Raw genomic sequence first — 15,448 nt, 5'->3', positions numbered from 1 at the left:
AGATATCAATCATCCCCAACCCACACTCACAATCACACACTTCTTAATGGCTCCTGATGAAGTCCCAATCATTGTGGAGGACAGAAAAGCCCTCAGTGTGTTTGCACCGGGCTAATTCAGGCTCTGCAGACAGACAGCCTCGGGTCGGTTCTGCTGCTGGCTGGAGACAGATCTGACATTTCCCTGACACTTCAGCCACAGATGCACACGAGCCGCTGGCAACGGACACACTGTACACATGCCACATCAGCCTGGCTTCAGAAACCGAGGAAAACCCAATGCACATGACAAGACAACTTTCTGTTGATTTAGTCATCAAACTAGAACTAGTGTTTCTCTAATCTGTAACCAGCATCTCATAGTCTTCCAGCATGCAAATGTGAAACACACAGCTTGACGCCTTGGGAGTTTCCTCCATGTTGTTTAGTAATTCCAGTGTTATTAAAGATACAACAGCTTAAACTATACACTTTTGTACCTATAGGTTCTAATATATACACTTTAAGTGCTAATATGTTCCTTTTAAGTACAAAATGCACCCTTTAGGTACAAATATGTACCTTTAGAAAACTGACATCTGTTGTACATTTACTAATTTTATTTTATTATTCATTTAACTAATAAAACTATATACTACATGACTATATAAACTAATACAATTTAAAGTGTTAAAAATGGGTACATCTGAAATAAAAATAAATGAAACCTAAATATAAATACTAAAAAAAACTATAAAAGTAATGACATGAGCACATAAAAAATACTAATTATTAATTAGTAATTATAATTAAAACTTTAAATATATAAATATAAACTAATTAAGAATATATATATATATATATATAGAAAAATAATACTAAATACGTACTATTTTATATGTAATATAGTATATGCATAATATATTGTATATAATATAGAGGCTAAAAATGTGGTTTGATACTCTAGAGAGAGAGAGAGAGATTGTAATTCAATGATTTCTAAGATTTAACATTTTAAAACAATTAAAGTGTAATTTATTTCTGTGATGCTCCGCTGTATTTTCAGCATCATTCCTCCAGTCTTCAGTGTCACATGATCTTCAGAAATCAGAATAATATGATGATTTAGATTTACTGCTCAAGAAACATTTCTGATTATTATCAGTTCACTATACATGCAATTCCAATCATAGCCACTAGATGGTAATGTTTGCAAAATAATTGAATCATGTGATGAAGCATCTGTGTTTATCATTTCTTAAGACTGAGCTCATGTTTCATCCCTGGAGCCAATGCCTCATTACAAATACACATAATGATCCCAGTCCGAATAACATATTTATCCTGAACTAATTACTGTAAAGTACTGGAGCAAAACAGAACCAAGATTACAGTGACTCAAAATATGTTTCAGGAAAAAAAACTAACGCTTCTTGAGAGAAACCTGATATTGAGGCAAAACAGAATCTATTTTAGGGATTAACTGAACAACAAAACAAACGCAGATGTTCTTACACGCTGTAAAGACGTGTGACAGATTCATCTTCAGGATTCAGTGCGTAAACACTAGTATAACAAAGCAGAACATTCAAATATTATAAGACCCAGAATTAGTTCTTCACATTCCAAACACAAAAACCACAAAAAATGCATATAACTTGAAATAAAACAAACTGAAATAAAATATAAGTGTAAAAAAACAGCTAGTTGCGAAAGCAACATTTCTGATTTAATTTATGTTAACTTAATGTACTAAAATAACTAAAACGGATATTAAAATGAGAAAAAAAGAACAGTTATTAAAAAAAAGCTAATAAAAATGACAAAACAACAACAAAATAACTGAAACTTTTTCATTAAAATTGTAATAAAAAAACTATATTAAAATATTATTAAAACTATAATATCTCATTGATACCATAACATGGTTTTCAAACTTTTTTTTTTTTTATTATCCAGGTTTGTGATATTTTTACATCATGGCACAGACATTAGAAGGTTCTTAAGCATTAAAAGTCAGAAGCTAAATGTTTTAGTTCTAGCTTTAAAGCAATAGTACACTCAAAAATTTACATTTGCTGAAAATGTCCTCATCCACAGTTCATCGGGTTGTGATCTTGGATGAACTGTGGGTGAGGACATTTTCAGCAAATGTAAATTTTAGTATCGCGATGTGTGCTGAATGAGACTTCTTGAACGTGATTTCATAGCGATAAACATCTCATGTCCTCGCGTCGAAATTCCATAGACAGTAAAAGAAATTCTGACGCCAAAAGTTTTCCACTGAAAACAATGAACTGCGACGCCGAGAGGCACATTTGGCGTCATAAAAGTGACGCTAGGGGCGCTTGACAATTCTTCGGTTTTTGACGCCTTTGGAGTGAGAATGGGTTGGAAATCACGTTCAAGAAGTCTCATTCAGCACTCATCGCGATACTTGCCATCAGTTCCACAGTTTGTGCAAAGAGGCGAAACTCTGGACTGAAAGCTGCTGAAATCGTTAGCGCCAGTTTGAGTGTAGAGGTTTTGCTGTTCGTTTTTAGAAATCTATACAAAACTTGAACTGGCTAGTATACACTAGTTTCTGAAAGATGGTCAGAGTTCTTTTTTGTTCATGTGTGCATTTGCTAGATTATACACATTTTGACTAATGCTTCCATTCTATGTCAATGCCTCTTCTCACAAAAAGAAAAAAAAATACAAACAAACTTCTCATACACAAATGCACACACAATAGATGGTGGTGTCTGATTAATTACTGAGATCTTATGGCACCACTTCCATTTTAGTACTGTTTATAGTTCATGTGTGCGCTTGCTAGATTGCACTTTTTTTTTTGTACCTTTCCGCCTGTAATAGGACATTCACAGATTGTTTTTGTTCTTGCCATTGAAACGTTCACTGTGTGCACTTTCACTGAAGATGTTGAAAAACAAGTTGTTAATATTTTTGTGATATTCTTGTTAAAGGTCAGCTGTCTTTAGAAATGCTCATTTATAATTTTATTTATTTATTTTTCCAAATCATATATATGGTGATGGTGATGTTCACTAATGTCAAAATCAACATTTGAATAAATCTTATTACTGTGTTTGCCTATATATATTATTTCATGAATTTCTGTTAATCATATAACAAGGAAAATGCATAATAGAACATAAATATTGATAGATTAAAGGTTTGCAATAATTTTATAATTGTATCTTTGCCAAACGTAAGTGGTAGGCTAATGAAGCCGATTCGTTGGGGGACATACCCTTACAAAAAAGTGCTATAGGAATCTTATATTATACAGGAATCAAAATATTACAGTAATCTTATAGGAATACTAGGCCTATAGTAATCTGGGACATACTACAGAAGTACGATAAGACTACTATAGAAATACTATAGCAGCTTTAAAATATTATAGAGGTATTACAGACTCTATAATATCCTAGAGCCGATAGTATTTCTATAGTAGTCTTATAGTACTTCCATAGTAATATTTTGTTCCAAAATACTATTTTCCTAAGGGTAATTAGGCCATGCATATCCAACACATAGACGTATATTTTCTGTCATTTAACGTCATTTAACGTCGGTCATCCTCATTAATGTATTTTTAATTGTTTTCATATTTAGATATGATGGCCAGAAAAAATTAAGTTCTGTTAAGTTTTTGTTATGTTAAGTTTTTCAGTGTCATTGACTTCCATTATTTCTCGGCGTTTTCCTTCAGTTTTCAGTCCACATGGGGGCAACTGTTGCTATGGAGCGTTCTATTGAGTTTCGCCTCTTGGGCTTCTATACTCTTTGGTTTGGGTGAGTAGTCGTAAATACGCTCTTTTAATGCCTTTTATAAAATGTATTCTGTCTTCTTTATTAATCAGATTAGCGCCATATGTTTAATCGCTGTATTATATCGGTCATCCGCGGCTGTCTTTGAGCTTCATTGTGTTTAAATAAATGAACACAGCTGCTAACTGGGGTGATTAAACTCTGTCGGTCACGTGACGTGCCACAGACCTTCGATCCGATTTATATTAATTTCAGGTTCAATGATGTAAGTTGTATTTGTAGTAAAATCATGGTAATCACGACACAATAGTAATAAATGAAATATAAAGTTAAAACACAGTGAACGGGACATTTACCATGTTTTTACCACAGTAACTGTAGTTTTACTATGGTATATTAGTAATCAATACTACAATACAATAACCACTAAACCAGCTATGTTTGTATCACTGTAATGTTAGTGTTTTTATGTGCTTTTATATGACAGATGTCACAGTAATCATATGTTCTGTACCATGCTTTTAATACCTTTTAATGTAAATCCAAAAAAAATAAAACAAATTAAAAATAAATAAATAATAATAAAAAATATTTTTCCATCTTGCAGTTCATTCATATCAGTTTATATCTAAATATTTTGCTCACAGATCATTATTAACAATCTGTATATAATTCAATTTTATTTTCTCTCCCCTTTTTTATTATTTTTATTTTTATTTTTAGCTGAAAAGACGTAAAGGAAGCAGTCAGCCCAGTGGTGTTTCTGGAGAAGTATTCCTTCAGAAATGGAGAAGACAGAACGCTGCGGAGGCAGACATTTGCAGCAGTAAGTCTGTGATAGTTTGTCTCTTTTATCAAACATTCCTGCTGTTATCATTTGTACAGCATTTGTTGTTTCTTAAACTGTTGTACTGTCCAAATACCCACACTTGCCATCTTTGCACTTGACCACTTGATTACTTATTACACATGTGTGTGTCGAACTTTTCATGACCTGATGACTGTGTTTCCCAATCCTGGTCCTGGAGAACCCCAGCACTGCACGGTTTTGGTGTCTCTCTTATCTGACAAACACACTTTTGAGGTGTTGGAGTCTTCACTGATGAGCTGATGATCTGAAACAGGTGTGTTTGATCAGGGAGACATCTCAAATGTGCAGTGTTGGGCTTCTCCAGGACCAGGATTGGGAAACACTGCTTTATGTGTTTACAGAGATTTTTAATATCTAATTATCAATATTTCACATACTGTACATTGGACAGCTTTCTGTGCCCTCTTGTGAGATCTCGGCAAAAGTCTGACGATTTATTCCAAAACATGATGCATGATGGGATACACTAAGCGTTGTATAGTGCTCCGGAGCAGTATTGGAGAGGTTTAGTGTCTGTTAAGGATGCTGTGCTTTGGCATTATTAAGACCGGGGACAGTCTTGTGCACACACTGTCACGTACACACACTCTCAAGTGGCCAAGACTGCAAGTGTGGGTATCTGGACAAAGTCTTAAAAATGAACCCTAAACACAGTCGCACATCACAGTCTTAATAATTCAGTTTAACACTTGTATGATATTGTACAAGCCCCAGGACTGTCTCATCTGACACAAAAGAATTCATATGACTATAGCTCGCTATTACTTACTTGCTTTTAATAATGGATGCATTAAACATTTAATTATACAGCATCTTTACAGAGGCTGCTTTTATGGTCTAAACGAAACCCAATGTAATGTACAAGTTGCATGTAATTAATAATATTTCCTTCCTTTCTGTCTTACAGGATTGTTTGCAGATAACACTGTAGTTAAAAATAGTATTTTTTGTATTGATAAAGCATTGTGTTCTCTTTTTCAAGCTTCATACAGTAAACTTTACTTGGTGTCTTCCTAATGCTTTTATCATTAAAAAAAAGCATCAGTTCTCATCAGGACAGAATGGTACAGAACATATGATTACTGTGATATCTGTCATATAAAAGCACATAAAATCACTAACATTACAGTGATACAAACATAGCTGGTTTGTTGATTATTGTATTGTTGTATTGATTACTAATATACCATAGTAAAACTACAGTTACTGTGGTAAAAACATGGTAAATGTCCCGTTCACTGTGTTTTAACTTCACATTTAATTTATTACTATTGTAAGTGTCGTGATTACCATGATTTTACTACAAATACAACTTACATCATTGAACCTGAAATTAATATAAATCGGATCGAAGGTCTATGGCACGTCACGTGACCGACAGAGTTTAATCACCCCAGTTAGCAGCTGTGTTCATTTATTTAAACACAATGAAGCTCAAAGACAGCCGCGGATGACCGATATAATACAGCGATTAAACATATGGCGCTAATCTGATTAATAAAGAAGACAGAATACATTTTATAAAAGGCATTAAAAGAGCGTATTTACGATTACTCACCCAAACTGTGGAACTGACAGCAAGTATCGCGATGTGTGCTGAATGAGACTTCTTGAACGTGATTTCATAGCGATAAACATCTCGTGTCCTCGCGTCGAAATTCTGACGCCAAAAGTTTCCCACTGGAAGCAATGAAGGTCGTAGTGCGTCGATATTCAACGCCGAGAGGCACATTTGGCGTCATAAAAGTGACGCTAGGGGCGCTTGACCATGCTTCGGTTTTTGACGCCTTTGGAGTGAGAATGGGTTTAACATCAGGATGAGTTTGTTTCTTCATTGCATTATATCAGTGTCTCATCAACGGATGCTTTGCAGTGAATGGGTGCCATCAGAATGAGAGTCCAAACAGCTGATAAAAACATCACAATAATCCACATCACCATCAGTTAACATCTGGAGAAGACAAAAGATGAAACAACTAAAGTAATAATTTAGGAGTGTTTTAAACACTTAGTGTCAAAGCATAATGCAATAAAGGTTTGAAATGATGCTCTTAAAGAAGTGTTTTCCCAGAAATGATCATAGAAGAATAATCGAAGAATCACAAACTGTTTCCCAAAAAACATGATATCTGAAAAATGGGGGAGCTCTATAAATGATCTGGAGGATTTACACATGCTAAAAATGTTTAAGGACTTACAGAAAGAGTCCTGACCTGGTCGAAGCCTGAATTACTTAACTGTAACTACACACATGTAAAGCACAAATCAATAAATGTTTGATTTATAAAAGACTGACAAGGATCATCATGAGCAGAAAGATCTTACCTGATGTGAGCTGATAGATCCTCACCAACACGAATGACTGCTCAACTATAAAGATGTTGTGTTCAGATGTTTATAGAGAAGTTTGATAAGGAAATATGACCCCAAGTCAACAACTTCCTTCTGACTGCCCACTTGTGTTTTTGACGACTTCAACAGTAATCTTTAATCTTTTAAATTAATCTTTCTATTTTTTATATTCTATCTACTTGTTTTTCTTTGTGTGTGTGTGTGTGTGTGTGTATAATATATATGTATATACTGTATGTGTGTGTAAATGTAAATGTAAATGCAATCTAGAGCTACTTTTGAGTTTGAGTATTAAATCTGGGCTGGGCTTGCTTGTTTGATTTTAACATAAAAAAGTTATAATTTTGGTAAATATAGAAGCCCTTCAAACCAATAGTGAAATGAATAATCTTCAGGCTGAAGGAAATGTAAATTCACATCTGTACACTAAAGGGCTCCACTCAAACAAACCCATCCTGGAAGACATGAAGAACACTCTTCAGCAATAAACAAATAAAACTTAAATGTTGTTTATCTAAAGTTTATCTAAAGTCAATTTTGTTTATTAGGATGGGTGAACTAGATCATCAAAGATCATCAGGAAAGATATTGGTTAATAAAATGGGATTAAATGCCATTTAACACGTTTAAATATTGCAGGTTTGCATCATATTGAGTTTGCATTTCACTGTAAAATTACAGTCAGTCTATCATATATGGAGTTTTTTGAGGCATGTGGAAAAAACATTCACATATGCACTTACATATCACATTGTTTATGAAGACTTTTAACGTTTTAATGCATGAATACAAGCCATGTGACAGTACAGCTTCACTTTGAATTTGAGACATCAGCTGTGCATTTCGTTATATTAATAGTTAGTTTTAAAGGTAACTCCACCACACCTATAAAACCTGAAAATATATTTTACCATATGAAAAGTAATATAAAAGGGTCCCTCCCTGAGCTCAACAAACAAAAAAATAAGTGTGCAAGATTAATATATTTATTAATTATTTGACAAGACTCATTTAAATATTTGACTTGAACTGTAACGTCTAAAGTGTATTTCCCTTCACCATGCTCACATGAAATTCAGCAGGGTTTTTAAAAAATAAATTGCAAGCATTAAGCATTACATTTTGTGTCTGTAAAGAGATGTGTTTACTGTACTGCTAACATTTTTAACCATTTACAGAAAGTAGAAGAGACTACGGTTAACATCCAAAACACTGATTCTGTATTTTACTGTAAGCATTGCATCACTTGTATAATAATATCAGCACTTTTTACCTCCTGAACATGATTCAGTGCTGTCTGATGCAGCAAAGACATCTGAAGAACTTCTTGTACTGCTGCATGACCTGGAGTTAAAGCCCAAAGAAAGATGAACAAAGATGCTGTTATTCATGAGACAGATGAAAGGAAGTATTAAATCAATTTAAAAGGTATTATAGTTAATCTCAGATAGAGTATATTAGGAGCAGGTGAGGCGGGTAAAAATGATTGTAAGTAATGTTTGACCTTATTATTGAGAAGACCGTAGATCAGGAAGAGGAAGGTTCCCTGCTGCGAGTTCAAGATCAGGAAGATGATCTCCAGGACCTTACTGTCATTAGTGAAGAACCCCAGAACCCAGGAGCAACCGAGAACCACAAACTGAGCCAGTGTTTTAAACACCAAGATCCTGCAGAGAAACCATTAATGTGTCTTTATTGACTCTGTGTTTGTATAAATGAACCATTTAGATCAATGATTCCTATTCCAATTATCAGAGATCAGATAAGGGAGAGCGAGGGGTTAAGAAGCACTGGTTTAAATCTAGATTTCATACTTGGTTTGTTTCATCTGTGAGACTTCGGCGTTGAGATTTTTTAGAGCTGAGTTCAGAGTGATGATGATCTTGATAAAGAGAATCATGTTTAACTGTAAAGTAGAAAGACATCAAGGAATTATCATCCTGCTTTCCTTTTAATACAAATCAAAGCTATGAAAATTGGAAATTTGTTTACTGCTAGTATGACGCAAACAGGACCAAGAAAACTCCAGATTAATCTTTTTTCCATTTTAAGCCAGCAGCTGTTTGGTAGAATATACAAGAGCATAATAAATGAACAAACATGCATGAAGGTGTTGAATTACTGTTCATTTTAAAGAGGTCATCGGACGTTTGAACTGAAATGTGTGTTGGCAGTGTGTGTACACAATCTCCCTATAATTATAAAGATCAGCCCAGTGTTTATTTTTTTAAACTCACACAGACAGACCCCTCCCACAATAGTTTGATTGACAGTAGTGCTTTAACACAGACTGGACTGGTGTCTCACCTTAGCTCCGCCCCCTGAGTGACTGTCATCAGTCATCAGGAGCAGATGAAGACAAGTATGATTCCTGACTGAGTGATTGAGGTTTTCTGTTGTTGGATATAATAATGAACACAGCAGTCTTCATTTACTCTAGACATCTGAGCCACTGAAGACACAGTGGATAACATTTGTTTCTGAAGGGAATGCTCCCCCGATCTACATAAATGTGTTTATGTTCTCGCAAATCATTTGTGATCAATCTTCACCAACAGAAGAAATGAGTGGTTTTTAAATTAATCTTTGCACATCACCTTTCCTAAAAATGTGCTAATTAGCAAGTTTCACGATGAAAGCTGCTAAAGTATACAGTCCCTCACAGAGCAGCTCGGAAGAAAGGGGCGGAGTCAGTCGAGCTCATTAACATTTAAAGGAACATGCTACAAAACTGCATGCTCTGAAAACAGTTTTTAACAGTGTAAAAAAATCTTTTTTTACACGACCATTAAACATTTTTAACCAAACTATGTTACAGACTTTTCATTAAGACCCTAAAGGATCATATCAACTTGTGGGAAATGGGCATCCGATGACCTCTTTAATATTTAAAATGACTTGAACTAAAGTCTTATTCATTGCATGAATTCAGAGAAAATGCTGACTCACTGTTCGCTGCCGTAGCCTTCAGGAACCAGACCGACAGAGACACACACCACAACCAGAGCAACCACATATCCAATCACACACAGGAATCCACTGCTAAGCACCTCGCTGTTTTTGAAGCTGATCTGTGATAGGTTCTTCACACAGATGTAGAGCAGCACAGCTTCGATGAACATCCACACAAAGCCGGAGAGAAAGAGGAAGTGCAGAAGGCCTGAGATGACGGCACACAACACCTGGAGACCATGACAGATGGTTATGATGATTCTCAGTGAAGCTGTGCTGAGCTGTAGGGCTCCTTCATCATTCTCACCTTCTGACGCTGTATGATGCTCAGGAACTGCTGTGTGAGCAGGAACAGAAGGTGAGCCAACAGAAGACTGATGCAGATGTTGATTCGAGCCACATTATTCACTCCAGGACTCCAGTGACAAAGGGCAAAGGTCAACAGGGCCAAACTGAAGAACACCAGCCCCACAAACACACACACCAAATTCAACAACTCCAGAAGTGGGTCGCTCTGAGAAAACATGTGAGAGAACATGAGTGCCGAATCATTGCTGTTCTTTAGCGTTTATAATAAATGCTCTCGTACCGCCGGCGGGCCGCTGGTTTGCATGATGAGAGCGAATGTCGACAGATGATCACAGGAACACACAGTATAGCTGCTGTTGGTCTTTAAAACAACACAACTATCTACAATCCACTCGCTGATATTCCAGTACACACAGGACAGAGAACCGCTGGGATCAAACTCCTGCAAAAAGAAGAAGAAAATATTAAAACACTGAAAACAGATGATCAACGAGCAAAGGCAGATTCAGAAACTCTGTTTCAATCAGGACCACTTCCGTCAAGTATATTTATGACAATTATATTGTATACAGTTAGTGTTGGCGGTATGGTTATGTTCTGGGCAACACTCCACACGCCTGTCCATGCAGCCATGCTTTGACAGAGCAGCAAGACAAACCCCCAAAACAACCATATGCCAAACTCAACACAACTGCCAAACCCAACACAACTGATGTAATTTGAATGGCCAACAATGAGAAATGTTGCTTGATACTATATTTATGGAGGAAGCATCACCCCAACTCAGACAGGAAGCATACAACAAGCATGTTGCTTAAGCTGCTTATGCAAATATTTGAAAGTATGGGGGAAGCATACACCCCTACCGGCAGCAGCAGTACTACGTACTACAGTACAGTACTACAGTAATACGATGGCAGTTTGTATATCATTCAATTTTAAGTCTAACATTCTGTAAAATTGCATTAAGGGGGAAGTGTCACCCAAAGTTAATCAATCGAGGATGTGCAACAAGCATGTTCTTGAAATGCTTAAAGCAGCTGTGTGATTGTAAAGGGAAAGCACACACTGCTAGTGGCAGTCTAATATGACGTCAGTTTGTATATCATTACATTTTTAATGTCTAACATGCTGTAAATATCACATTAAGGGAGAAGCGTCACCCCAAGTTAAGCAATCAAGGATGTGCAAAAGCATGTTTCTTAAAATGTTTAAAGGGTGCGTAGCATACACAGTTTCACCTAATCCCATGTTAATCTTGAGTACCAATAGAGTAGTACTGCATCCTTATCTCCAAAAGTCTTTAGTTTTGTCATATTTGTAAAAGAAAAATACAGCTTCCGATTCTCTCCGGAAAAACCCGAGCTCCTGGAGGCATGCTGTGGGCGGAGCTATAATACTGATGTTCTGTGTTGTTTCTATTAACATATTCACTTATGTGCTGATTTCCATCAAAAGACAGCAATCTGATGCAGTTCTGCTCACCTGAATGGGGTCTTTTACCATGTTTTAATAGCAAACGATGTGCAAATCCAGCGTCACCCTGGTCTTGTTTATAAAAAATTCAACACTGAAATGACGAGAACACTCAAACGAACTTGCTACACTACATTGCTGCCCCGTAAAAGCAAACTGCATCCATTGTTCGTGTAATGCTAGGTTCTTTGAGAAGCTGAACATGGTAAACTTTCCCTCACATCCAAAACACACTTATTTGGAGACATTCTTGAAAAAATCCTATGCAGCGCTGCCAACCATTTCCCGATGAAGTGCGTTTATGGGCGCGGTCTCACTCTCCTTTGGTCGACGTGTGCGTGGGCACGCTTTTCCAAGAGAAATGCTCATAAGGACTTCCACCATCATCTACGTCATTAGATCCATGATCGGAAAAAACCTGCCGAAACTTGTACCACCCAGAAGTAAGATTTTCGGCACAGAAATTCTCCATTCATCCAATTGGCCATGTTTAGCACAAATCCATCTCTTTAACAGTGTTGAGCAGTAACGGGTTATTAGTAACGCGTTACTGTAACGCAGTTACTTTTGACAGTAACTAATAAATGCAGCGCATTACTTTTTAAATAAATTAATTCCGTTACCGTAACCATATGGTGCATTGTCCGTTACTTTTTAAAAAATTAATTAATTTTGACTGAAGTGCAGCCTAACCTGTTTGCAGCAGCGATGCATTGTAGGATTGGTGGATGCCAACCACTGTAAACACGAAGGCGCACTGTGGGCGTGTCTCCGTTTATTCAAGTATGTGCGGCAGTCATGGCGAGTCAAGGCGAGAGCAACACGAGTTTCTCAAAGTGGAAATATGCTCATTATTTCACTTTAGTTGAGCATAAAGACAAAAACCTTTTAGTCAAATGTAAGCTGTGTCTTTCTGGTTCGAATGTCCTATCCTAGCCAACGAATTTACAATCCGTGCGCTCAGATTTTGTAAACCGTACGCTCGGTTTTTTACTGTACCCACAAATTCATAATCTGCGAGCACACTTTCTCAATCCGTTCCCATGGATTTGTAAACTGTAGCCTACTCACGGATTCATGCAGCAAGCTCCTACGTGTTAACATACAGTTTAATGAATATTATTATGTGGAATGGGTCTACAGCAAAGTGTCTTAAGTGATTCTCTGTATGTTTCTCTCAAACAGGTGAAACATTGTTGAAAACATGCAGCCTGTCTCTACTGTGGAGTCGCCGGCTTTCAGTCAGCTCCTTAGCATGATAACATAGATTTCATTTTTAAACAACATTTATATATTTATATATGTATATATGTGTATATATATATATATATATATATATATATATATATATATATATATATATATATATATATATACAGCAACGCTGTGCATTCTGTGATTTGTAGACATTGACATTACAGTAGAGACTAGGAAATAGTGGATGTAGAAGATAAAATTCCAATTATACAACACACATTAGAATGAAGAACACTTGCTGTGTTATGAACGTCATATCTTCTCTCATTACCAGAGCAGAAAGCTGATGTAATAAATGAAGCACAATGTACTGCTTTTCAGCTTAGAAACAACATGATGATAGTGAATAGCTCAATGAAAACAACAACTTGACCAAAATTTGCCTGTCATTTGTATGAATTACAGATTCATAAAACTCTTTTGTAAATGTTGTGTGATAGCTCGTTGCAAGCACCATCTGAGTTCATAAAGTTCATAAAGAGTTCATATCTGAGCGCATGAATGAACACTAGAGCTTCACATATAAGTCTGTTTATTCCAAGCAAGTGCAAGCAGTTATTAAAAATATTATTGCAACTGCAAATATTTTTCAGGCTCGGTGGGCACTTTTTTTTTCCGGACGTTTTGACTTTTCTCTATCGTACCGCCCGGGTTTCAAGAACATCAAACCCGATTCTTTTTTTTTCGCATTTTTGATCCATCCGAATGCCCGGCGACTCCCGAGTGTATTTTACCCAAGAAAGTAGTTATCTCCACACTCAGGAGGTCGAGTCAAAGGTCAAGATAGCCTTAGAAGGGGTAACGCCTAGGCCCGGATGCCCACTGAATTGGTTGTTTGCTCCAGAGGGGTTACGGCCCGATGTTATTCGGTGGGGTCATTGCTCCAATGTCGCTTGTCATCCAGGAGTAAGCCGCACTAGGTGCTTAGTAAAGCAACGATTTTGCTGGCCACTTATGGCTGTCTGTCCCTTCGAGACCCTGGTCCCACATCACACTAGATTTTGTCTCCCGCTTGCCCAAATTACCTTCAGCCAAGGAGACAGCGGTTACTGTAATTGATCACGTCTTTCGGTTACATGGTCTCCCGATGGACGTGGTCTCTGACAGTGGTTCCCAATTTGTGTCTAAATTTTGGCAAGAAGTTTGTAAATTATTGGGAGCTTTGGTTAGCCTGTCTTCGGGTTATCATCCCCAGAGCAAAGGTCAGTCCGAGAGCCCATGAGACCCAGAGCCCGTGAAACTCTGCTCCAGGTGACGGCGTGCACTAAGGCTAAGGTCGATCGCCACCGGTCAAGGCCTCCCGTATATGTCCTGGGTCAAAAAGTCTGGCTTTCTACCAACAACATTCTATAGGAGAATTCATCCCGCCTTTTATGTATCCAAAATTAAACCCGTGTTTTACTCCCGCGTTAATCGTATTCTGGACTCGAGACGGAGGGGATGAGGATTCCAGTGCTTGGTGGACTGGGAAGGTTACGGTCCGGAGGAGAGGAGTTGGGTATCTTTTAGGGACATACTGGATCACTCCCTTATTGATGATTACAATCGACAGGTAAGATCATCAGGGAACGCCAGGAGGCATTCCTAGGGGGAAGGGTACTGTCACGGTTGGTAGAACCGTTGTCTCTGATGATCACTATGTGGGTGGAGTTATGTGTGTCTCTCATCTGCACTGATTGTTTCATGTGGGCGTCTCCGTTAATTGTTCATCAGCTACAGCTGCCACTCATTACCTGCTCCCTATTTATTGCCCTGTCTTTCATCTTGTGTTTGTCAGATCATTGTTTGAAGTTCCCTGTTCACATGCCTGGTTTCTCGTCCCTGTTTCTTCACTACACTGGATCACGCCACTTCTGGAACCCCATCTACTCACCTCTCCACTCGCTCATCTCAGTTCCTGCGTCATGCTCTCCTGCTGTCCCATCCCACCTCAACTTCCTGGCCACCTGTTACTTCATCCTTCTCCATCCTGTTGTCCCTGCTGGTTATCCTCTATTCATCTGTTTATTCTTCTCATTACAATCACTTGCATTTGCTTCCTTGCCACTTCCTTATCATTACAATTTGGAGCAATAGCCAAAAAACATTGTTCGGGTCAAAATTATTGATTTATCTTTTATGCCAAAAATCATTAGGATATTAAGTAAAGATCATGTTCCATGAAGATATTTAGTAAATGTCCTACCGTAATTATATCAAAACTTACTTTTTTTTATCAGTAATATGCATTGCTAAGAATTCATCTGAACAACTTTTAAGATGATTTTCTCAATGTTTAGAATTTTTTGCATCCTCAGATTCCAGATTTTCAAATACTGTAGTTGTATCTCAGCCAAATATCCAATGTTAACAAACTACACATCAATGAAAATATTATTTATTCAGCTTTCAGATGATGGAAAAATTAACCCTTATGACTGGTTTTGTGGTCCACATATTATTACAGTAACTAGTAACTTGTTACTGCCCAACA

The 15,448-nt window shown here is 37.1% G+C and overlaps 2 protein-coding genes across 2 annotated transcripts in view; both read right to left on the bottom strand.

Moving 5' to 3' along the window:
* Window positions 1–8,059: 8,059 nt before the first annotated feature.
* Window positions 8,060–15,448, bottom strand: part of LOC132132737 (adhesion G protein-coupled receptor E3-like) — a 30,040-nt gene continuing 22,651 nt past the window's right edge. Inside the window, exon 11 of the mRNA XM_059545241.1 lies at window positions 8,060–8,325. Coding sequence (XP_059401224.1) covers window positions 8,269–8,325 — 57 coding nt within the window. The 3' untranslated portion in view covers window positions 8,060–8,268. The remainder of the gene's footprint in view (window positions 8,326–15,448) is intronic.
* Window positions 9,385–15,448, bottom strand: part of LOC132132738 (adhesion G protein-coupled receptor E3-like) — a 7,948-nt gene continuing 1,884 nt past the window's right edge. Inside the window, exons 6-8 of the mRNA XM_059545243.1 lie at window positions 10,523–10,684; window positions 10,241–10,447; window positions 9,385–10,163 (exon numbers count right to left, since the gene is read on the bottom strand). Of these exons, the coding sequence (XP_059401226.1) occupies window positions 9,927–10,163; window positions 10,241–10,447; window positions 10,523–10,684 (606 nt within the window). The 3' untranslated portion in view covers window positions 9,385–9,926. The remainder of the gene's footprint in view (window positions 10,164–10,240; window positions 10,448–10,522; window positions 10,685–15,448) is intronic.

The sequence above is a fragment of the Carassius carassius genome, chromosome 49, assembly GCF_963082965.1.
Source record: "Carassius carassius chromosome 49, fCarCar2.1, whole genome shotgun sequence".
NCBI lineage: Eukaryota > Metazoa > Chordata > Actinopteri > Cypriniformes > Cyprinidae > Carassius > Carassius carassius.
This window is presented reverse-complemented; position numbering and strand designations above follow the sequence as displayed.